This window comes from Terrapene carolina, unplaced genomic scaffold (genome assembly GCF_002925995.2).
Source record: "Terrapene carolina triunguis isolate 2854851 unplaced genomic scaffold, T_m_triunguis-2.0 Scaffold180, whole genome shotgun sequence".
Lineage (NCBI taxonomy): Eukaryota > Metazoa > Chordata > Testudines > Emydidae > Terrapene > Terrapene triunguis.
Window position 1 is genome coordinate 8933929 of NW_020664531.1, and position 25725 is coordinate 8959653.

The window sequence follows — 25725 nt, forward strand, 5'->3', positions numbered from 1 at the left end:
AATGGAGTCACAACTCTCAGGTTGAGAACCACTGTACTAAACTGTAGTCTTCTTAGGAGATGGAGCTAAGAACATAGAATGTGCAGGCTTCTGGTACAATGTGTAAGCATGTAATCTCCACGCCAGTGAACCAGGAAATAGAACAAGCAAGATAATTACCATTTTTGCAGTTTCACACACAAAATATTGGATGAGTAAAAATTTAAAGGTTTAAATTAAGGCATTGTTAGCCATACAAGTACTGTTTAATTTTTGGTTTTTAAAGAATGGGCACTGTCAGTCTTAATATTTAGGCTACTGCTTTTACAGTTTTAAAATGAACACACTGAATGCACATTATGTTTAGTGGATCAGTCCTAACAGCTTTCAGTACAAAGTTAAAGCCATTTGGAGTCACTTGAAGCATTTTTATTTTATAATCTATTATTGTCACTGTAACATTTTGCCTCCGTATTATAGTATCATATAATTATCAGCCATTAGCATCATTTATCTACTTCAAAAACTGCCTCTGGCCATCTCAAAAAATGCAATCTTGTATTTCTCAGATTTTACCTCTTTCAAGTCCTCTAACTCCAACATATGTACAGCGTACATTTGCTAATTTTATTTTTAGCCATGATAATGTTACTGCACTATTTCCATTTCTAACATATACGTTATATAAAAGGACACATACATAGATAAGGTGCACAAATATAAAATTCTATAGTGCATGTGTATGTAGGCTAATACATATTTGCACTATAGTTAATATCACAGCAGCATTCAATATTTGCACAGGACAGTTATAAAGGTAAATGGCAACTATTGTCTTATTTCTAGACATTTGTAAAAGAGTTTAAGAACGATTATGATGCCTGCTAAAACTTTCATATATCTGTGGTTTTTTGGGTGCAGCTGACCCTGCTGTCATGAATGCTCCTATTCCCACTTTGCCAGGGCAGCCATGTCCCAGGAATACGGACATTGGTTATTAAGCAACACTTCAGTGCACACTCGCCATCCGTCCGGCACTGAAGAAGTGCTGCTTCGTAACGGACAGCCAAAGTGCTCCTGCGAGTAAAGCCAGCATAGTGTCATAAGGAATTTTTTTTTTTTTAATTTGAACATAGGAAATAGTTAATGATTATTTCCAGAACTTTGTGACTGGCTTTCTGAATGACTTTCTGAAAGTGCCAGTACAGGAAAGATAAACCGCTCAATTCTCTGCTCCAAACTTCTTGCTACAAGGCTGGTAGAGGGACACAAAAGGTGGCTTTAAGCCATCTTTGCCCCTCCTCAATTTTGAAGCTGGTCCCTGACACAGAAGTTAGAGCTCCAAGGAGATAGCATACACTCCTGCTGATGCTGGTCAGATTCTGCGGCTAATACCACTGGGGAGAGATTAAAAAGACGTGACTTTTCATCTTGGAAAAGAGATGACTAAGGAGGAGATATAATAGATATCAAAATCGTGAATGGTGTGGAGAAAGTGAATAAGGAAGTGTTATTTACACCTTCACATAAACACAAAGACCCGGTGTCACCCAATGAAATTAACAGGCAACAGGTTTAAAACAAATAAAAGGAAGTACTTCACACAACTCAGCCAACCTGTGGAACTCATTGCCAGGGGATGTTGTGAAGGCCAAAAGTATAATGGGGTGTAAAAAAACAAAACAAAACAGATAAGTTCATGGAAGATAGATCCATCAATGGCTATTAGCCAAGATGGTCAGCAATGCAACTCCAGAGAGCTCCCTAAACCTCTGACTTCCAGAAGCTCCGACTGGATGACAGGGATGCCCTGTTCTGTTCATTCCCTCGGAAGCACCTGACACTGGCCATTGTCAGAAAACAGGATACTGGGCTAGATGGACCATTTGTCTGACCCAATATGACTGTTCTTCTGAGCGATTTCATATAAACTAACAGTTGTAACACCAAACTCATCAAATCAATTAAACATTGGGAAGGTATAATTTTTTTTTTTTTACAATTTCTGCTCTCACCAAGTAAAAAGGGACATAACTGAAGGGGAGATTTAATTTTTTTTTTTTTAACCTACCTTAACCATACAGTTCCCACAGGGAAGGTCTGACCTCCCCAATTCTTTCCATATAATCATTGCAACTACCTGAAAAAAGAAATAAAAGGCACGAGCAACCCAGAAGTAAACAAACTAATGCATGTGCACTGATTTATTTTTTTAAGTCTCAGATCATGAACTTTTATTTTTGGACAGTTGCAAGGTTGCAACAAAGACCAAAAAAGAACCACTAACGTAGGCCCATACTCTGCAACTGCACCCTGGGGACCTCAGAGGTTAATGTGGTCTGGCAAGGGCACAAGCAGCTGCCTATGTGAGCCAATTGCAAGATTGGGGCCAAAGGCAAAGGTTGAAACAAAAGCTGACTAAAACTACAGCCAACAATTGGTATTTTGCCTACATAACATCACTGCTGGTGTGCTCAAATGCAGCTTTTGCTTATGCAGTGATAACATTTTAGGTGCAAAATTAGCTAAGTACACATATGAAAAGTTCATAATTTTATACTGCTGATCCTACAGAAACCCATGTCCCTGACTTCAAAACAGTGATAGCAGAAACCTTTATGTGAAGACAGATTATGAAACTAATGATAACTAAAACATCTGTTTACAGGAGTTCTTTTGAAGGACACCTAAAGTTGGACTAAGGGTGGCATTAATTTATAACTATTTAAGGAGTTTAATTTGTTAGAAAAGAGTAAATAACTTTGGTACATCAAACTGCTATTTGGAAGTTTGCCTTGGCTGTATAGAGAATGTTATGTGAGAAGTTTGCTTTATTTTCACAGTTGAAAGCTTCATTGACTCACACAAGATACTTTAGACTAATATCCTGTGGCACTGCAGTGACCTACATGTAATTATTGCATGCTTCTTCCAAAATATTTGTACACAACCAGAAATTATAGCCTAAGTTACCAACAAGTTTTTGGTTTATACCAGCAACACAAAGATGGACTTCAATTAGTGGTAACCTAGCTGTCTCATGTTTTTAGCCATTTTTTAGACAAATGTTTGGTTTATCTTCTGGTGACAATTTTCCTTACATAAACATATTTATCCTCTTAAATGATGTTTAAAAATCTCCATCTCTCCTATCTCCCTCAGATTTGAGGGGCTGGGGTGAGGAGGAGGATCAAAGATCTTGGTATCCCTATTAATGCCCTCTTCAAAAGAAGTGTGAGATCTTAAGTATTTACTAAGTATTTAGTTTCATTTTGGTATTAATCGCACCAATTTAAAAAGGGGTGTGAGAGATGTGGGGAGGTGGGAAGGGCAATGTTTTTAGAGAAAAAGGTGTATATGAGGTAAACATTCAATAATTGGGAGTAGTATCGTTTAGTTGATTCCTCAAGCTTGTCAACATCCCCCAAAATAACATGGCTCTTAGCTCAGTAGTTTCATTTTGCTTTATGTGCCATAATTTTGAGATGGTGCTTAGAGATTCAACAGCTATTCTGGCAAATATTGCTTGAAGAGTCATAATTCCTTCCAGTGCCAGACATGTTAGGTGTTTTGTTTACCATACAACTAATTTGTGAAGTTACAACAATGTGTAACTGTTTTTTCCTGCAGCGTTTCCTGAGTCAACTCAGAGTCCTACTCAGCTTCTGTTTAGTGTGCAGCGTCAGTTTTCAACTCCCCCAGAATATTCCCTACTTGGTTGATTCTCTAACTAAAATGTTTACTATGCCATTTAGCACTATGCCATTTAGCATGAACAGGTTGACATCTGGGCCCCCTCACTGTGAACTCTCTCCAAACACTCAGTCTGCTTCTGTCTATAGCACTGAAATTGAGCATTACCTCACCACTGCAACCTCACTATGAAAGCACGTTTGTCTAATTACCATTCATTCCTAGACTCCCTGAAGCATCAAACGTTTGACCACCCTAGCACAAGTCCTGCCTGACTTTGCCTTTTTCCTTTTTTTAAAAAACAGTGCATTCTATCCACTGTCAGCATTTCAGATTTCCCTCATCTGGGCTCAGTCTTCTTGCGAAAGTAACACGATGTGGGAAAGCCTTCATCATTTATTTGTTGCATAGGTTCACACTAGATACTCTTCTGTCTTCTACCATTAGATGACATTTTCTCTATTAATTCAGCCTATCTGAATGCTTTCCTTCAAAATCAATGCAAGAGTGATCTAAAGACCATTTTGCACAGCAAGAGACTATAAGATTTCTCCATTGCTGAATTACAGCTAGTTTACGCTTCCATTTTTACCCCCAGACAGATTAATTTTGATACTGCACTTTAGATTGTTTCCTGTAACTAGTGCTCCCATTTATTTATATACACATATTACTTTGGTAAACACACCCATCATTATATATCAAAGGGGTAGCCGTGTTAGTCTGGATCTGTAAAAGCAGCAAAGAGTCCTGTGGCACCTTATAGACTAACAGACGTACTGGAGCATGAGCTTTCGTGGGTGAATACCCACTTCTTCGGAAAATTTCCAGAGGCAGGTATAAATATGCAAGCAAGAGTGAGTCAGGCTAGAGATAACGAGGTAGTTCAATCAGGGAGGATGAGGCCCTCTTCTAGCAGTTGGGGTGTGAACACCAAGGGAGGAGAAACTGCTTTTGTAGTTGTCTAGCCATTCACAGTCTTTGTTTAATCCTGAGCTGATGGTGTCAAATTTGCAGATGAAGTGAAGCTCAGCAGTTTCTCTTTGAAGTCTGGTCTTGAAGTTTTTTTGTTGCAGGATGGCTACCTTTAAATCTGCTATTGTGTGTCCAGGGAGGTTGAATTGTTCTCCTACAGGTTTTTGTATATTGCCATTCCTAATATCTGATTTGTGTCCATTTATCCTTTTACGTAGGGACTGTCCAGTTTGGCCGATGTACATAGCAGAGGGGCATTGCTGGCATATATTACATTGGTGGACGTGCAGGTGAATGAACCGGTGATGGTGTGGCTGATCTGGTTAGGTCCTGTGATGGTGTCGCTGGTGTAGATATGTGGGCAGAGTTGGCATCGAGGTTTTGTTGCATGGATTGGTTCCTGAGTTAGAGTTACTATGGTGTGGTGTGTAGTTACTGGTGAGAATATGCTTCAGGTTGGCAGGTTGTCTGTGGGCGAGGACTGGCCTGCCACCCAAGGCCTGTGAAAGTGAGGGATCGTTGTCCAGGATGGGTTGCAGATTTAAAGGTAGCCATATTTATACCTGCCTCTGGAAAATTCCACTACATGCATCCGAAGAAGTGGGTATTCACCCACGAAAGCTCATGCTCCAATACGTCTGTTAGTCTGTAAGGTGCCACAAGACTCTTTGCTGCTTTTACATCATTATATAGTATACCCTATGTTTTCCAGATGAAAATTGATATAGTTATTCACTGAATCAAGATCCTTCTCAACAGGTAATACGTACTGCAAGAGAGTGAAATTGAAATACAGTAGTTATAGCCTCAATTTTTTTTCTCACTTCTGATATTTTTCACTGCCTTACAACTGAAGTGTTAAGTGTGTGGTACATTTCATAACATTAAAAACAATGAATAAAAGAAGACAGTTCCATAAGCCATACTAGATTTATTTTGCCCTACTGAAAATTCCAAAACAAATCCCCAGTATGGACCTGGGCGGACCATGTGCATGAAGTAATCCCAGAATAGTGCATAAGTGATGTCCTAAAGCACATCCTGAATCAAGCAGTAGAAACTGGACGAAAAAAATACAGAAACTGACGGTACACATCACAGTACACAGTACACTTCAAGCGTATAACATACATATATATCATGTTCCAGTTACAGTAAAAAGATGTTACGTGTGATAAACAGATTTTCAGATGGAAATACTATTTTCAAGTGGGTGCCCTTTTAAAGACATTAGAATCTGAAACACTGAATACTTTTTAGACCAGTGGTTCTCAACCAGGACTCCGGGGCTCCTGGGGGGGCCGCAAGCAGGGCCGGCATTAGACTTGCTGGGGCCCAGGGCAGAAAGCCAAAGCCTCACTGCATGGGGCTGAAGCCCCGGGCCCGAAGCCCCGTCACCTGGGGCTGAAGCCAAAGTCTGAGCAACTTAGCTTCGTGGGGCCCCCTGTTAAAGAGCCAACTACAAGGGTCTTTCTTTCCTGAATCACTGACACGCAGTTCAAGATAGCATCTTACGGCTTTCAGCTATCTTTTAGGCTGCATTTTGTTTCATTTGATAAACTTATAAAAGCTACTGACTACTGAAGTGTGTGTGTGTGTGTGCGCGCGCGCGCGCATATGTGTATGTGTATATATATATTATATATAAAATATAATATAAAAAGAAGAGAAACAAATATAGAAGGCCTGAATAAGTTATGTGAGTCTCTAAATAGCTGCAACCAGTCTCAACACACGCCTTGCTGCTTAGAAGAAAGGCCAGAAAAAGTGTTCTGTTATCGAGTGCCAGGAGTCACAAGACAGTTGCCTACTACTTCGTTTCAAAGTACCATTCCCCAGCACACAAGACGTTCTGAGCTCTCTAGTTTCTTTGTGGGACAGCACACTATCTGGTCCTCATATCATGCACTGTTAAGAAATTTTAATTAATTCAGAGAGAAGGTGCATTTACAAAAAAGGTAGCAAGTTATGTAGCACCTATTGTGTGGAGGTAAATTGTGGATGTTTATTTCAATCTAACCATTTCATTTAAAAAAGGAATCTGAGGAAAATATTAGGTTTCAGTTTGCTCCATTGAAGAACTTTTCTAGAAAACCAAAAATGAGGTAATGCAACATCTTCATACCTTTGGCCCAGATTAGATTTGTACTTGGGTCTCCAGTCACAAATGAAGATTTTTTTTCAAATCATTTCATTCTAGTGCAAGTTTGTGGATCTCACAAATTATCCACAGCTTTTTGGCCTAAGTGCAGTGTCTACTTCACGAGAGCTCCAGGACTAATAGCGGGGCTGGTGAAATGGAACTCTTTAGGGGGTAGAGAGGGGTGGAAAGGAGGGAAAAAATATTTATATGAGGACACCTTTTTTCCTGTGTGAGCACCCCAATTTGATTAAGTGTCACTGTAAAACTCTCAGTGTGAAGAGCCACTCAAGCCAGCTTTCCATCCGATAATTTTGCTTCTAAGTCCCATCCCCCTGCTCTCAGCCATCAGATCTAAGAAGATTACTTTGCTTTTTGTGCAGCTTTATGAAGTACATTAAAACCAGTAAAGACCACACATATCTTTAAAAGCAAATAGGCAGCTATTTATAAACCCCTTGAATTTTTCATCAGCAACAGGCTGCTAAGCACTATTGTGGCACCTAGAATATGCAGTATAATATACCCAATTACTGCTATAAGCAAATTATCCAGACTTCTTAATTAAATGAAACATTGCCTAGCATAATGAAATTCAGGAGAGGATATTAAATATTATTGCTTCATTCACTCCAAACATCCTTCATTAACGGCAAGAGAGCTTCTGATATCTTGGTACTTACAAACCTTTTACAGCTTTGAAGTCTGGTTGCAGATAGTATTCTCTTGCCAGTGTTGCCCTGCTCAAGGACAAGATACATAAATATTTCTAAGCATCTTAGGGTTCTCCTTCTACCTTTACACTGAAGTAATCAATTGTCAGCTTAAACGAGAATCTGTGATAGAAAAGTACTTCTACTTAATACTCACATGCTTACTAGCAGGTTGACTCTGAGGTAAAGATCCAGGAGCCAGTACCGGAGAGCTTGTAGGACTGCAAAGCTCTGGAAATGGATTTGGTATGGCTGGCAAAGAGGATGTTCTAAACTGCTGTTCTTCTTCTTGGAGACGTCTACAAACACATAAGAACTGAATATTAAAAGAAGAAATTAAGTCTCCTGACTAACCCACTGCCCTCCATTCAGCATATTGATATTGTACACCGTTTAGGAAAGGGGATCAAACAAACTTTGTTCTAAACAAAGGTATTTTTTCACAATAACATGCATACAATTACAGTGATTGAATGAACAAATTAGGTAATGCATGTGAAAAGTCAGTCATGCATCCAAGCTTTTTTTGCCGCATCTAACTTGATTATTTGTGTGCATAATTGAGGTAATTGTGCACACAAATTAAATGCACATTTTGGTGAGAAAAAAAATCAGACCTATATCACAGATAGCAAGGGCTAAACTGAAGACTGTTAGTTTATGTTCTACATGCCAGAAGTACATATACGTGAGCTCGTTCCAATGGATGCAATCCAAGAAAAGGGCTGCTACTGCCAAATTCTGGATCTGAACAATCCTGCCAGCAGAATCCTTGTAGACTTTGCCACCAGTCCTAGAGCTCTAGCATAGAAGCAGACTGCTGAAGTGTCGCAGTTGATCGTAACTAGATCCTAACAATGTTTCACCTCAGTAGTTACAATCAACTAGGATACTCCTATGCTAGAGTTCTAGGACTGGTGGCAAGGCCTACAAGAACTCTGCTGGCAGGATTGTTCAGATCCAGAATTTCACAGCCTTCACGGTCCAGTATAAAGGCACACCTGTTTAAACAGGCTGATAGGCAAGATTTGGTTTTGGTGGGAAGTGGAGTGCCAGTCATAACTATGGGCTATAACAGTGTAAATTTGACTTGTCTAGCCAGGTGGTGGAAGTTTTCCCCACTTGTGTCTAAACAATATGATGAAAGAGTTATCTAGATGCAGTAGAGCTACCTGGAATTGGTCATTATATATTTTACAGTAAGATTCCCTATAATCAAGACAGCCTCTTGTGCGCCAAGCTTATAGACAGCCTATGATCAGAGACTTGCACTGACCTCCAGTATAGTGAAGTGGAATAGAATAAAAAATTTCTTCAATGCATTTAGAAGGTCTCAACTCAGCACACATCCCTCTTGTTGACATCTCCCACTAGCTAACTTAGGGGAGGAGCAGTCTCGCCGGCTTTTGTGATCCCATTGGAAGGCACCTATCTCTCCTCATTCATCGTATAGGTGTTTAACTCAGGCTTTGTGAGGCCATGTGATTTTCTAGGCAACTAAAAGTTAAGCATGGTGACGGACGGATTAACTATCCTGCGGGCCTGGGGCCATTAGATTTTGTGGGGCCCCTGTATACAAGTCTTTTTCCTAATTTAAAACAAAAGTGATCACAATTATGGCATCGAGGCTATTAACACTATACTAAACTTGCCTTTTAATTAACAAAGCCGTTCTGTGGTTACATTTCAGTCTTAAAACATGTAGAATATAGTAAAGTTAATTCAAAATAGCCTACTTCTTACCTTAGAACAGCTGTTATATTAGTTTCTTTCTGGGAGGGAGTTTGTATGCAGGAGGGGGATCCATTCTGGGGAAGAGTGTTGCGGTGCAGGAGGGGGTGTGAGATGCGGGCTCTGGCCGGGAGGCACTTACCACAGGCGGCTCCCGGCGGGCAATGCAGCAGGGCTCAGGGAGGCTGCCTGCCTGCTTGCCGTGGTCCCACGCTGCTCCCGGAAGCGGCTGGTTGCTGGCATGTCTCTGCGTGCCCCTGGGGGGAGGGGGACAACATGTCTCCGTGTGCTGCCTGTGCAGCTCCTATTGGCCAATTCCAACGGAGCGCACGGAGCTGCCTCCCCTCCCGCCCCCGCCAGGGGCCGCACAGACGTGCCAGCAGCCAGCCGCTTCCAGGAGCAGCATGGGGCCAGGGCACGTAGGCAGCCTGCCAAGCCCTGCTGTGCAGGGGCCCCGGGCTGCAGCCCCTAAAGCCCTGCGTTCATCTGCCCCTGCATGGTGATGCTGAGCCTAGGTAAATCTAGGCCCTACTGTACTAGTGCTTGTGGAACTGCACAGAGTTAAGAGAGTCAGATTCTTCTCTGATAAGTTTGTTATGCTTGGGAATGCCAAGGAAACAGTTTTAAAAAAAAAACAAATGCATCTTCCCCAGAGGATTATCACTGTGCTACGTGATGCCAATACCATGCCTAGAATGGACACCAGAACAGCTTGGCCAGAAAGCATTGGGCATTTCTTTGTGAATATGACCATGAATGGTAACAGGGAGCTTCGTGCCCCACTGGTCTCCTAGTTTCTGACATTGATTTCCAATAGAAGAACATAAATGCATGGACTTCGTATTTGAAAGATGGATGAACCTGCAAAGCACTAGTTCACATTCTGATAGCCAATTGGTGGAGAAGCTGTATATACGACTGTTGGCAGTACTGACCACAGATGGTTGTGCCAATGGCAAAACTGAAGTTGAAGGCTACTCAAACCAAGCCTTCCATTAGTGAGTTAGACTTACAGAAACTGACTTATACTGCTGTCAAAATGGAATACCAGGCTGAAATCTGCAAATGATTTGACACACTAAACTTTGCAGATGAAAGCTTTTAACACAAGCAAGTCAACAATTTTTGTGACTGTTTCCTCTTATGGACGCTGCCAACAAAGTGCTGGGGAAAAGGCATGCTAGCCTAAACATCAATGGGCAAGTCAACAGACCATGGATATCATAAAAAAAACATGGCTTGGCTCACTTAATCGAGAACAACCGAAAATCACCTATGCCTCAATGCCTTGCGTTTAACAGCTTTAAAGAAGGACCGTGAGATGTTTTGGGCAAATTAGGCTCTATTGATGGAAGCTGTATTGGCCACACACGACTACAGCACAGTCTATAAAGAACTGCATAACTTAAAAGCTGGTCCATGGAACAAATCCTTGCTCATCAAGGATCGACACAGTAACATACTCAGCACCAAGGCGGAATGAGTAGATAGAAAGAACACTTTCAGGAGCTTCTTAAGTGCTTCTTCAGAGCAGCAGATTTGCAGTTCCAGGTGGACCCAAAGAGTCCAGTGACCACCCTCTGTGTAATGTGATGTCACGGTGAAGTAGATTCGAAGTGCAGCCTGTAAGCTCAAGAACAGTCGTACTGCCAGTGTTTGTCGTATTGCTGTTGAGCTGATCAAGCACGATGGAGATTCTGTCTTGGAGTGGCTGACCCACGTTATCAACAAAATCTGGATTCATGAGAAACTATCCAATGAATGCTGCCATGGGATTAATTCTTCCATTTTGGAAAAGGAAAGGCCATAATCTGGTGTGTTCCAATCACTGCAGCATCATTTTGCTTTCCATTTCAAGCAAATTGTTCATGCTGGTTCTTCCCAAGCATGTTAAACCCACCATAAGGAATCTATGCTATCTACAGCAAGTCAGGTTTATGCCCAGCTGGATCAACCATGGAGCAGATTCTTACCCTTAGACAAATTATTCAAAAAGCCCAAAAGTTTCAATGCAGGAAGGATGAGGTGTATATAGCCTTTATTGATGTGAAAACTGCCTTTGACTCTGTTGATTGTTGATCCCTTTAGCTTTGCCTGCAAGCTGCTGGTGTGCCCGGCAAGCTCCTCAACCTTCTTGTAGAAATGCACTGCCAAAGTGAGAGCTGTGTTCTCTTAGGTACTAGAACGTCCAACTAGTTTGAGTACAACAGTGGCGTCCGTCAAGAGTGAGTGGCTGCCCTGATCTGCTCAACATCATTATTGAACAAATGATGGAAGCGGTCACTAGGTGCAGATTGGGAGTGATACTGCATAACAGGCTTGGAATATGCTGATAACATGGCTATATTCATATCCTCATGAACTAATCTCATTCATGTACTGAAAATATTTAAGGAAATAACACGTAAGCTTGGTCTGCAAGTCAACTGGAAGAAGACCAAACTGATTAACGTGGCTGATGGACCTCTACCCCATCCACCATAATCGATGGACAAGAAGTTGAATTTGTCAGCTTATTTGAATATCTTGGTTCCACTGTCACCAAGAAAGGAGGTTGCCTTCCTGACATGACATCAAATCAGTAAGACTACGAGTGTTGTGCCCACTTTTTGGAAGCCTCTGTGGCAACACCACCACATATCAACTCAGACTAAGATGTGTATCCAACAAGCAGCAGTGGCTTCGGTCCTTTTGTAGAACTCTGAAACCTGGGCCACCACAGAAACACAAATGTGCCAGCTGGATGCTATTGACATGAAATAGCAATGATGTATTGAAGGCATATGGTGATTTCGTCACGTTACAAACAAGGTTGTCCGACACAGGACCAATCAGCCTCTTACGTCTTCCCACGTTATTAACCTCACCTGCTCAACCTTAATATAGAGCAGGCAGGTCAGGCTTTCTGGAAACAGGTGATCCAAAGTGTGCACTATGTGCTCCACAAGCAGGAGAATTAATGAATGAATTTGTGTTTCTCACTTCATTTGGAAAGGCTACTTGTTAACTGGAGGGAAAACCCCAAATATATTTGCGGACTGGATGAAAGCAAATCAGCATGTCCAGTTAAACCAACAGCAGGGTTTTTTTTAAAAAACAAAAATAAACAAACAAGATTAAGAACCTTTTGTTACACATAAAAACCTTCAACTACTATTTAAAAAAAAAAAAAAAAAAAAAAAAAAGAGTATCTTTAAATCAGTTTGCTTTTCCCAGCATGGAACTTGCTGCTTGCAAGGTTGAAGTGAAAGATTAAAGATACTTCCACTTTCAGCTTCTTATTCACTAGCATACTGCTGCTATGTCTGGAGTTGAAGATGCTTTATTGTAGCGGTTCTCAAACTCTCGGTTAGGACCCCAAAGTGGGTCACGACCCCGTTTTAATGGGGTCGCTAGAGGTGGCATTAGACTTGCTCTGTTAATATAAGGTTTTATAAATTTGTAACACAAACCTGCTGTTTCAGTTTGGGCCTCATATAGGCAAATGCACCTGTAGAGAAGTATCTAATGGCCACTACAGAAGGTAAAGTGTTTCTATTAAACTAACAAGATATTTTGAGTAGATACTGTGCATGACAGCACATTTGCATGAAGGATATTAACTGAATCCAAACATGGAAGGTCACTTGAGCAAGCCCAAACTAAAGACATGGCCTCCAAGTAATACAGACAATATACAAGATTGTATTTTCTGTCTTAGTTGGTAAGCCATCTTTCTCTTAAAAAAAAACAGAACAAAAATCAAGTGCATCACCACTTAGTACCATTAAGCAGCTGTCAGATATAAATCATAAGATGATCTGGGTTCTTTCAGTTAGCCCAAGACAAACAAACATAAGAGTCCCTCTATCTTGTCCTCTTTTCATACCTGACTGCCATAATGCGCACTGGCTGAGACCGCTGCACCTTCTGCCTTGGAGACATGGGCTGCAGAGAACTTGTTCCTGAGGTTGGCAGTTGGCTGCGATTAAGCTGGCCATTTTGAAGGAGGGGAGTGGTTTCTGACTGCATACCGCACACTGAGTACAAACTTTCAAATGAGGAGTTCATGTCATTTACCAAAGCTTCTAGATCCACATCATCATCTGAAAAACAAACAAAATACAGATGGCATTACACATTTGAAGGCTAGAACTACTACAGAAATTTAGAAGGATAAAGACAATTTACAGAGCTTTTCACTTGACCAGAGCTCGGAGAGCCGAAGAGAGCACATATTTTCATATTATGAGCTCTCTTCCCTGTCCAGGTTTTTGTTATAGAAAGCTTTTTCAGAGTCAGATCACAATTAAAAAAGGCAGAACACACTTTTGACAACCATTTGACTATTTAGAAATACGAAGACTGCTGTATCTACTGCTGGTAGTGAGTCTATTTTACCCTGCACTGTGGATGTAATAGCAGTCCCTCATTCAGTGTCAATGTCAGTTACTAAGAGCAGTGAATTTTTATCTTTTCAGGTCTTTTCAATAAGATTAACTTTGATTTCTAAAACAGTATGCCGTGTATTGGAAGCATTACCTCACTTACTATAAGGATTCATATACACATTTTAAACTCAATGGCTTTTCAAATTCTCTCTGAACTTAAGAATTTTTGAGTATTCAGAGCACCAACAGATAGTATGACAAATGTTAAACTGTAAGATGCAAGAACCTAGACCGATTAAACCTTCTACAGAGGAGACTTAATAGGGGAAAAGAGATCCCAAGTTGGGCAAGTTGGAAAGCCACTGTGATGGTGTATCAAAATCAATCATTGGCTATCTGCCATTAGCCCTCCATCTCTTCAAATTTTTAGACTGCAGTGCTGACCAATGAAGGGAGTGGACGGGAGAGGGGAAATAATACAAACACTTTTTTAAAATCCCTATTATGTTGTCCTCAATCTCCCCCAGTCCTCGAACTTTGAGTAGCCATGCAACCTACAGTAAATCTGCAATCTTTGCTCATTCATTCTTTGTTGGCTAGTTTAACTATGGGTACTTTGCGAGACAATAAACCCTGAGAGTCTTTTAAACTTAATACCCTCTAAATCCTCATTCCTGGAACACTTATTATAATAGATATTCCCTAGCAACAAGTTACCTCAACAATTACATAGCACTACCCAGTTAAAACATGTTTCCTACCCCAAACAGCTTCCGATGTTGCTCCCTCACCCCCTCATTTTCTAGATAAACATCTATAAGTTTCCTTCAAGCCACTGTCAGTGGGTGTTCTGCCTGTGATACTTCAATAATCAGTTTTAATGCAGTAGTGGAGACAGCTGCTGTTGAAGTCCTCATAATGTGTTGGTTTGATGACTGCACCTGAAATAGCATTGCTGAATTTCTGTTCAACTACATATCTAATTAAACTGTAGCAGTGTTCAGGGCTCATTATAATGTCCAATGAAATAGTTTTGGACACTGCCACCCACAATTCATGATGTATATGACAAGCCAAGAACCTGCTCAAAACAAAACACCATAGAAATATCCAGAGGTATATTAAATACTGGGTCACATTTTCAAAAACAAAAGTAGTGACTTAGAGCCTAAGTCCCATTTGAAGTCAATGGGACTTTCAACAGAGCCTAAGTCACTTTAGTTTAATTGAAAGTGTTACCCAGGATATTTCTAGATTAAATATAGCCAATACAGAAGCAGCAAGTGCATTTGTTCCATTTTTGTATGGTTTTGTTTGTTCCTGGACCTTTGTACTTTATGGCTGTTACCAATTGCTAAAGCACATCTTCACCAGACTAGACCGCCTCCTCTACTTTTTTGCCAGTTTACACATCCTTATGTAAGAGGATAAATTTAGTTATATCTAAACTTATCTACACCTTCCAAGTGTATCTTAAGTTTCACTCCCTCCCTCAGATTCTCCTCTTACCTGACAAGCACATATCTGAAATAGGGTCTCATCAGGGCAACAAGGAGTAGAGGAAGAGTTACAAGGCTCCTGAACTTAACCACTGAACTCTAATATCACCGCATGGGAGGAGCCCCAGGCAGTGGGGCATCACCAGCATTACAAGGGGTAGAGCCAGATAGCGGTCAGGTGTTGCAGAAAAGGGATACCAAAACTGAGATACTAGGTATGTGTTAGGTGAATTAAGATGCATAACAACTGGTTAGCAAGCATAAAGCAGAACAGAGAGGAAGGTGTGTGTTAATGTGGCTTAGAGTCCCAGGGGGCTCTAATTTTATTAATCTTGACAAAGGTATTCGTGTGTAACAAGATCATTAAACTTTCAGATTAGCAAAACAGGGGGAAGATTAAGATTCACCTGTAGTTGATCAATAGGATACTCTTGATTAAGCAAATAGGCTCAGGGGTGCAATATGAACTTTAATGTGCATACAATAGTGCACTTCATTAAAAACACAGTCGTATCAAGTACACTTGAAACAGAGTTGAATTTGTTAGTGTTAGAAGGAGATCAGCTCAACATTTAAATTCACTGTGCAGAGTGAAAAAAGACTGAGGATGCACTGGATAGACATGGTGAAGAATGATAGAACAAAAAGGTTTAAAGATGAACAAAGCTGTGAAGCTGGTACAAGATAGAAAGTGGTGGAAGGACTTCATTCGGCCCCATTGTCGCTGCTTTAAGAAAAAGTGTTTGAGGTGCTATATGTTTATATTTAGTGAAGAACACCTTGCACTTGCATTGATGTTTGAGGCAGTTCTTAGATACTGTCGGAATTTGCTCCACAGTGTTTACCAGTTCCTGAACCCTGGTCATTAAGCACTTCGAAGATAAGAACGGATATCTTGAACTTCATGCAATATTCTATGGAGAGTCAACATACTGAGGTTATCACACCCTATGCCAACATAGCTGTGCTGGCATAAGCCCCTAAATGTAGATACACCAACAGAAGGTGTTTCCCCGCCCCTGTGATGTAGGAACATCACTTCCCTAAACAACAAACCTGTGGACAGGAGCATTTTTCTGTCAGCATAGCTGCATCTACACAGGTTTTTTTTTGGTCAGCATAGCTATGTAGCTAAGGATTGTGGGTTTTTTTCCATATTTCTGCCCGACACAGATAGACTGGTATAAGTTTTAAGTGTGGAAGACCAGGCCTGAGTAGAGAGCAGATATGATGTGCTCATGATAATTCATGCTGCATTTTCTGATAGCTGAAATTTCTTAAGGGATGATTGTTTGATGCTCAGATAGCTGACTGCATTGCTACAGTCCAGCCAGGAGATAACCTAACCTCCAAAATAAACACCTGCGTTATCATCCGCCAGGACAAAACACAACCTCCTAGCCAACCACACAGTAGAACACGTTACTTGTAACAAGAGCCTAGCTTAATCAAGGAGTTCAAAAGCACTCCAGACAGCCTTGACCATTTGTGGATGTGCAATTCAAAAGGGAATTTGCATCCACAGTGCAATCCCTCAAAGTGTTTTCCTCCACCAATCAACAATGCTGATCTTGCTCTAGGTTTAAGGTTCAACAAGCTTAGGTTTAGGAGCAGCCAACTTTTCTTCATCCATGAACTGATCTTGACCAAGCACTGGGGTAGTTGGTTAACTATATTGTAGGGTTGCCACCTCTGAGGTACACCCGGGATGATGCTGAGCCCATAAAACTGGACAGCTAGCAGAAGGTACTGAGCATCCTTACGGAGTCCCCAGTACAGCTACCTCAAAAAAGGAATGAGCCTGGGAAAACCTGGAGGAGAGGTTGCCACACGAGTATGTTGTATTTTGTGAAGGATAACAAGAGAGTTGTGTAAATCTGAATCACTGATGTTTCTCTGGTACACTTAATGTCTGCATGTAAGTGTTGAAGATGACCAGAGAGAATTGATCCTTATAGGACTCTGTAAGTGAGGTCTTTGATTGCGAGGAGCCATCTCCAATCACTACCTTTTGGATCCATCCTTCCACGGAGGACTCAAGCCATTTTAATAGATTCCCTTGTATACCTTCTTCAGATGGACAACAACATTCTGTGGCTGACTGTGCCAAATTCCGCAGCAAGGTCCAGGAGTATGAAGATGGATGCCTGGGTTTTATGTCTTTTCCTGAATTCAAGTTGTGTTGGGGCTAGGATATCTGCTTTTTCAAGATTTTCGCTCTGGCGCATGTGCACCCATGTTTGGAATTCATATATGGAGCATCACTAGAAGAAGACTCATCGTCCTTTCCCTTTTAAATGTGTTAAAAAACATGAAATGCTAAGATTGCTGAGTCTTAATACACACCATAAAGATTTTTTGCAGTTCTGAACTACTCCTGAATCTGAGTCCTTACCAGATGTTGCTTAAGGGCATGAACAAGACTCCACTGTATATCAACAGCAATATTTTTCGTAAAATTGAAGTGTGTGCTTTCAGCTACAAGACAAAATGCAAGGGTTCACTCGGGCTGGGGGCAAGGAGTACAAGAGATCATCATTGCATGTTCTATAGTGAATGTTGTCAGTAGTGTGTGGTGCTCTGCTTCTTGTTCGATGATGATAACAGTCGGCTGCGTGCGTGTTCCCTCTGTGTGCTGCCCCAGCTCTGCGCAGATAGCTGACACAGCAGACCTCGAGAGAACCCCCAATGACCACAGACTCTAGTAAGGTACGAAGGAACCCGAGCCAGGTTTATTGTCAAACGAAGCACAGTAATAGTTTCCCGTAGACTCTACAAGACATACTACGAATTAGCGCCCCCTGGCAATGGACCGGCTCAGTCAGTGGCGGGACTTTCCACTGCCCCCTAGGCCAGACAAAGATGCGCACTCCAGGACCTTCTTTTATACAGTTACAGGACAGATTACTCATCCCTACTAACATATTGAGGTACAGCCTCTTGGCTCATTAGGGTGCTGTCTCCCCCTTTGATCATGTTGTTTCAGACAAACAGACCTATCCATCATGCTGTACTTTCGACCCTGTCTTCAAGATACACCTGCCTGTTCCTTGTTATGTCTATGGAGTGTCCTTATATCGGACTGTCCAGGTGCCATCTTGGCACAAGTTCCTCTTATTAGCACTTACATGTTAAGCACCTGTTTCTAACAACCTTCTTCTCGTCAACTTCTGAGAGCGGGGCCTGCCTCTGGCTCACAGTCCAGCTTTTGCTTAGCAGTGCCTGGAAGTACTTTGGTTCAGGCTTCAGGCCTCAGACTAGGCCTCTGACACAAGAGCTTATGTTTCAGGGCCTCATCTTACTACAGTGAAGAGCTGCTGAGTTAGATACTTCTGTCTTTTTCCACAGAAATAAAACAGCTTCATCAGAGCACCACCTAGTGTTTTTGTACATATTGTAATAAGGAAGGAGGTTATTATCAGGCCTGGAATACCTTAATCTACATCTAAAGTTTGGAGAAGTTTTTTTTGTTTAAGTAATTATTATGTGTAGTCCCCTATGCAGGACTGGATACATATGGAACAGCGTCCTATCTGTCCACTTGAACAACAAGTTTCTCCTGCTTTTTTAGTATTGATGTTAGTTCTGCAGCGACACCTCAGCTTGAGGGAGTGAACAATTCCCTCCCCTGTAACACAAAAGAATCTTTTACCAAGTTCCAATCAGCTCCACTTGTGCAAATCCCCTGAAGACAATGGGTTTTGCACAGCTGTCAGCAGGCCTATTACCCTGCAGAACTTTTATTACTCCCAATGTGTTGCACGTGGAAAGAATCCAGACTTTAGTGTAGAGATGGGGGTAGAGTGTTATTTTTCCCCCGAACTGGCAGCCCTGTAAACTCAAACATCTTTATTCACGTGGACTGAGCACATTTCAGACGGCAAGAACAGTCCCCTAATGCCTTTGTTTTAAAATACTTTTTTTAAACTTAATCTGTACTTTAAGAGGGCTGCTTAAAGTGAATTAAGGCACATCAATTTTATTCTCATTTCCCCACGTGTACATTTCATTTTTCAACCCTCTTTCTTAGTTCATTTCACACAAACTCTGTTTTGACCTCTACTAGGGTAAGCACAGAAGATTAAGGACCATATATTGCTCTTCAGTCACCACTTGCAACTGATATTGCATAAATAGAAGACAGTATCAAACACTTACTCCCATATACTGCCATAAAACAAAGCCAATTATCAGGGTAGCTGCTGTCCAGATAGATGGTGATCTTTCTTATAAGTACTGACCATTAACTGATACTAAGTTTCAGTACAGCATGAGCCAAATCCTGCTCAATGATGCAAGGAGAATAAGATGTGTGTATATATATCTCCTCAATATATTTCACTCTATATGCATCCGAAGAAGTGGGTTGTAGCCCACGAAAGCTTATGCTCTAATAAATTTGTTAGTCTCTAAGGTGCCACAAGTACTCCTGTTATTTTTGCGGATATAGACTAACACGGCTGCTACTCTGAAAGGAGAATAAGAGTTCACTTAATGTCCAGCAAAATACAGGACAACGGGAGAATTTTTAAAGGCCTCCTTCATGTACATCAGTTAGCCCAAACGGGGATTGAGTCGTCTGGTAAAAAAAAACAAAAAAAAAAAACAGGAAAATAGTGCTGTATGCCTTTAGAACTCTGTGCCTGTTATGCAGTGAAAGTATTATGTTAGGGCTCTGCAAGTTCTATGCAACTGCATGGGGAATTAAATTGACATGAAAGGAATGTAGAGGTAGTCTGCCAGGGTTTTTAAGAGTATGTTCTGTCTGAAACTCCTAACCCTAACTGGGGCTGATGTACTTCAAAGCTTCATGCTTGTCCATGTACAGCTTACAAAATGCCATATGGGACTGCTGTCCAGTGGTAAGAAAGGCAGATCAGAAACCCAAGACTTGTCTCTGGAGAGGAGCATCAGGTTCAATTTAGGAAACCTGTGATCCTTGAGTACCAAAGTTCTGAGTGTGCTGGAATTCAACATATAAAGAAGTCTATGTGGAACTTTTAACACCTGTCGTAGTCTTTGGGGAGCTTTGAAGTCGCACATGCACCTATTCCAATTTCTGTAAGCCCAGCAGGAGGCTGGGAAGTCTTTAGCATAAAATTTATGCACATTAAACTTTATGTGCTGAAAAGAATTCAGTATATAAACACCTATGTACTTAAAACTTTATGGCTGGACTTGAGTCATGTTCTTAATATACACCTTATTTCTTTAAGTAAAATACATAGACAAACTAAGTTATTGCTGCTAGGTAACAACCATTAAAAAAAATAAGGCTACATACCAAGAATGTTACAGTTAATAAAACCCAAAGTGTTCAAGAGCACAGAAAGGATTAATTAAAGGTGGCTTGCAAAAGAAAGGGGGGGAACCCCCCATGCATCTGTGCCTGATTTGGAGTGTTCATGATGTATAAAACTAATTTTAAAAGTTTGTTGGGGAAAAAAAAAAGAGTGGGGAATGATTGGTTGGTTGCTTTTTTCTGTAAAGATTAGAAATTCAGGATGGACTCTTATGGTGCCTTTCCTGGAAGACTGGGGATATGACAAGATAATGAAAACTGAGCAGGCTCAGAGAGGAAGGATTTTAGACTTACTGTTTAAAACCAAGGACGTTTTGTGATTTCTGTTAATGTTTATTTAATTACAATGACTACAGAACACTTTAGAGCAGGGGTGCCCAACGTACGGCCCACCAGAGCATTTCATGAGGCCCGCAGCCTCTTCAACACAATATACTGGCAGCTGATTCATTATGTCATCATGTCACATCATTTTAGTTTACACAAGTGTGTAAATAGACAATACTATGCATAGAAACAACTTAACTAAATACATATGAAACAAGCTGAACTTAAAATATAAATCAATTGAGGGGACTTTAAATCTTATTAAAATATGTAGAATCTGTTTGGCTCACACAAGGTTGTGCTTAGATTTATGTGGCCCTCCTGTGTAAGAAGGTCGGGCCCCACTGCTTTAGAGAATGAATCTCCACCAAAGCCATCATAGTAATCTGCCTTCCAATTAGAGTACCACTGTGCTCACGGTAAACATTCAAGAGCTCCTCCTCCATGGATCCTCCAGATAAAACAGGGAGGTCCTGACTGTACATCCCAGCTATTTCTAAGGTGAAAAACCTGCTCGGGTTCTGTCTATTTTAAAAAGAGACTTCTTGGCCCTTCTCTACATCTCAAAGTAGACAGAAGTGGTACAATTTTTATTCAATGAATGCCTTTACTTTAGACTAAACAGGTGAAAGTTCACTCTGGATACCCCTAGGACAACCTCAGCTCTGGGCCACAAGACCTAGTAATCAAATATATCACTTCACTCTAGAGCATGAATTTAACTAAATCTTTAAATGCTTCCAACAAGAACAGACACTTAGATCCAAAGACAAAAATATCCTGAAGTTCCCAAGTCTGGATTAATAAGCCTATCAATTCCACTCCAGTTATAAAGAGATAGGGTGAAATAAGTAAATTAAGATCTGATTAACTTCCTGTGTGGATGTATAACTGGGAAGAAGGGGAAGCTCAAGGACATTAGGATGATCAGGTTTGGGTTGGAGTTCTTCCTGTATTTTTCAGATACATATAGCACCAGTGAATCTAATTATGGCACTTGTGACAAGACAGTTGATAAGACACATGCAACACCTATTCCTTATATCCTCACTGTACACTGTATTTTAACCACCACAGCATTCAGACATTACTGAAACGAGTTTGTGTAATGGGCCAAATACTATGGGAATGGTCAAATCTTGTTCAGTATTAAACATTACACACATTTGCTTTATCAACCTTTGATTGTACAGCCCCTACGGTCAGCAATTATTAAGATTCATTTTTTTTCCCTTAGGGTGATACTGTATAGGGAACACTGAAGCAAGACCATCCAAGGCAAAGTCTGAGTTTTTAAATAGACCACTGTGAAGTCCTCATTACCACTGTACTTTCTAAAAACAGAAAGCACATGAACTATAGGTTAAGATGGCTACTTAGAATTAAACATTAAAATGAAGGTGCGTTAAAAGTTTAAAAACCTTGTTTAGGACCCGGAAAACTAATGAAGAATGGGCAGGAAGCACAAAACCTGCCCTCAACCCCCTTCTCTTTATGATAAGCAACTGGTTTGATGAAGTGGGTGCTCAGGTGTGACACACCTATATGTAGACCAACTGGTAAAGCTGAATATGCTGCCTGTCTCTAGGAAACAGGGCAGGAGAAGAGGCTGGTATCTAAATTGCAATGCCCATGATTGTAGAAAGGCTGCAACTCCTTCAAGGGTTGGGGTAGACTGGGCTTTCTCACTCAGTGAAATGGTGGATAGGGAAACAGCATTGTGCCTAGACTGTGCACATACAATAGAAATGCCATGCACTGTGCTCTCTTCTCTAGTGCAAATGTAGACAAGAGTGGCAAGTTGCTGGTCTAAACACTGAGGGCAAGGCAAGGCATTGGTCCGCAATGGGCAGCTATTTGAAGTACTGTTGGTAGGCCATATAGAAGACTGGCGGATTGCAACCCATGTTGGAAAGTCGTATTTTATGGGTAAATGGCTTTAAGAGGATTTCTGGTATATTGTATGAATTATAGTCTGACAGAGCAAAGGTTGGCTTTGCTTGAATGCACCTTGAGATTATGCATTTACACTGAAGAGACAATGAACTGCTTTACAATATCCTATTACCTTTCCCTTAAAACTATGGAAACAAAAAGGTAAGTGCAAAATGTATTAACTCCAATATTCCTTGGTCCATACACATTAACTTTATACTTACTATTTCATTGTGATGTTACAGTTTAATTTAAATCAATAAAATTCTCTGAGTTATAAAGTAAAAAGATTAAGAGGCCACAAACTGAACACACACAGTACTCCAGGGTAATTTAGGCTCAATGGAGCTCTGCCGCCTGACACTCAGCCCACTTTCCTTTACAAAATTTGCACTCCCCTTTCCTGATTAACTGCAATAATGCCAAGTAGAATAAGCAAACAATCTTTGCAAACAAAAACAAATACTATTTCATGGCTTGTCCTGCCAAGAAAGCACAAGCTTTATCCCAGCTCCAGGAAACTGAGTACATAACCTCATGACATGGCCCTCTGCTCAGCTAAAGCCAAGGCCTAAAATATCAAATTAGCTACTGAACCAGAGAATCTCCAGGACGACAAGGCAAGCATACTGCTGTATTATTGGTCAGGACAGACTATATACTCTCAGTTAAATGTTCAAGCAACAGCTCAGTTGGAGCCAATTGTCAGACCACTTTCATTTCACACCTAAATCAGAGGTTATTTAAATAATGTTTTTAAATAGCAAACTAGTTACATTAACTTAAGGGAAAACGAATGGAATATTTTTTCCTTTATGAAACAGCAGATATGAATCCTAATAGCCAGTATTCACAGCAGTCAATTGTTAAATTCAGCACACACAGTTATTTGACACCTGAGTTATCCTCAGTCTAATTTCACTGCTTTAGATCATGAGATTTTGAAGTCTCATTTGAGTAATTTTAGTCTATAGCTTTGAAAGTTTAATATATTTCGTTCAAGCTCCAAAAGTTAAATACAGCTGCTGGAAGTTAATTGTTAACTTTGCCCTTTAAATAACTTCAGTCAAACCAGTGTTTACACTGTATATGACTTATCTTGCTGTGACGTGTGTAGTTTAAAGGATACAAGAGGAACAGAGCTCACCTGAACATATTTCAAATGTCAGTTTAGTCAACAGAATTGAGGGATTATTAGCAATACTTATGGAGACACACAAAAAAAGACTGTGTTGTCTTTTAATTTTGCAGTTATACTTCTGTGGAAGGTTTTTGTTTACTTTAATGAGTTGAATAAATATTTTAACACAAATTTATCATTTCGGCTCAGAAGGAAAGTTAGGGGAAGCTTATGTAGTTTGGTCTCTTATAATCCAGTGTTCTAACACTATACTAAAAATTCACCTTTCCCCCCAGAAAAACCTACATTTAGCCCCTTCAGATCTGGCAACTGTATATAAGCAAGGAAGAAGGAAATGTATCCTTTTCCAAAATAGGCTGCTTTCATACATGAAGCAAGTTGCGATCGGATAGTGTGTTGCCCTTATGTGTTAACAAGGTGTGAGAGAAACATCTCCTATGTATTCTTCAATAAATCACAGGTAGGGATACATGCTTTTGGTGTACAGATGACAAGTTGTCTCATCTAAATATTCTCTATCTTCCTTGATTTCACTGCATATGGAGGCTCAAATTTTACATCAGCCTGGTTTTGAATTTCATTTGAGAGTTAATCAAGTAATTCTTTACCAATTGTACAACTAGTAGCCCTCGTCTGGCTCTACAATTAAAAACACATTTTAAAAACCAGCTACACTAATCAGTTTTGTAAGGTCTGCTGCTGTAATAAAATGTGTTCCTTTATTGTCACGTCACAAGGGAACTCAGAGCTGTCACATGTATTCACAGATTGCAGAACATATTGCTGAAATCACACTCCAAATGGCTACATGGATCAACTGTTGAATGCATCCATATTCTATCATGCAGATGTAAAAAACTAGAGGGTTTAAGATTATGAATATTGACAATTTAGACAATTCAACTACTTTATTTATAAAAACTCTGCAGTACATCCACATACTCTAGCTATAACGTGAGCACAGGGCTTCTCTTGTTAACTGACCTTTTAAAGGACTTTAGCAGAACTTGGAGCCAGGTGTACAATAGTTTTATCAAAATCAAATATATAGAGCAGAATCATCAGAAAGCTTCCTTGTTGATCCTTTGTTTTTCCTATATGGTATATTTGTGTCACAACTACATGTGAATTTACTCTCCAGTTGATGTTAAATTAGTAACAAACAAAAACCCGCTGAAGGCACACAATGACACCCAGGAAATAAATACACCTTATCATTAGAGCCTTGCACAATGATATTTGTGCAATTTGTATCCGCATCTGATCTGCAAAAAATGGTTGGCGGATGTCGGCTTCTGCATTAGTGGATACGGATATCTGCGGATATCCGCAGATTTGTATGGCTCTATTTATCATTCACATCTCCACTGAAAGGTATACATACTAGTTTAATTTATCTATAGCTAATAAGTATTAGAAAAATGTTCATTTTTCTATAGTCTTACTGAACCAGATTTCTTTTCCAAATACATGTTCCTACAGTATATATTTTTTTAATATACGCTAGAAGCACACTGCTACAATTAAGACTCAAATTAGGATTAGATCCACCAAAACAATGCCACCTGCTCCCTACGTGTATGCTTACTCCTAGCCATACTCCAAGTGGATTTCCCAATACTTTTTATATATAATTCCAATCCTTCCCATCAGGCATTTATGGCTTGATTTTCAGAGATGTAGTGCACCCTCAATTCTGGTTGGCCTCAGTAATAATTTAGAATGCTCCACTGTTGAAAAATCTGTCCACAGTTTCTCATCATCTCATCAAGGTCCCCACATCAACTGCTGGGTATCTATCCAAAAAATCCTGCCTACATTTACCCAATTCCAGACCCGTCAGATAATGCTAGAAGTCAAAAATGGAAGTTGTCCAATCTAGTTTTCTCTAGTTGCCCAATGGCTGAGGTAACAAGACTC

The 25725-nt window shown here is 40.4% G+C and overlaps 1 protein-coding gene across 1 annotated transcript in view; it reads right to left on the reverse strand.

The window, feature by feature from the left end:
* LOC112117076 (growth factor receptor-bound protein 10) overlaps window positions 1–25725 on the reverse strand; it is a 193279-nt gene that overhangs the window by 60946 nt on the left and 106608 nt on the right. The window contains exons 4-5 of the mRNA XM_026654111.1: window positions 13100–13316; window positions 7658–7799 (exon numbers count right to left, since the gene is read on the reverse strand). Of these exons, the coding sequence (XP_026509896.1) occupies window positions 7658–7799; window positions 13100–13316 (359 nt within the window). The remainder of the gene's footprint in view (window positions 1–7657; window positions 7800–13099; window positions 13317–25725) is intronic.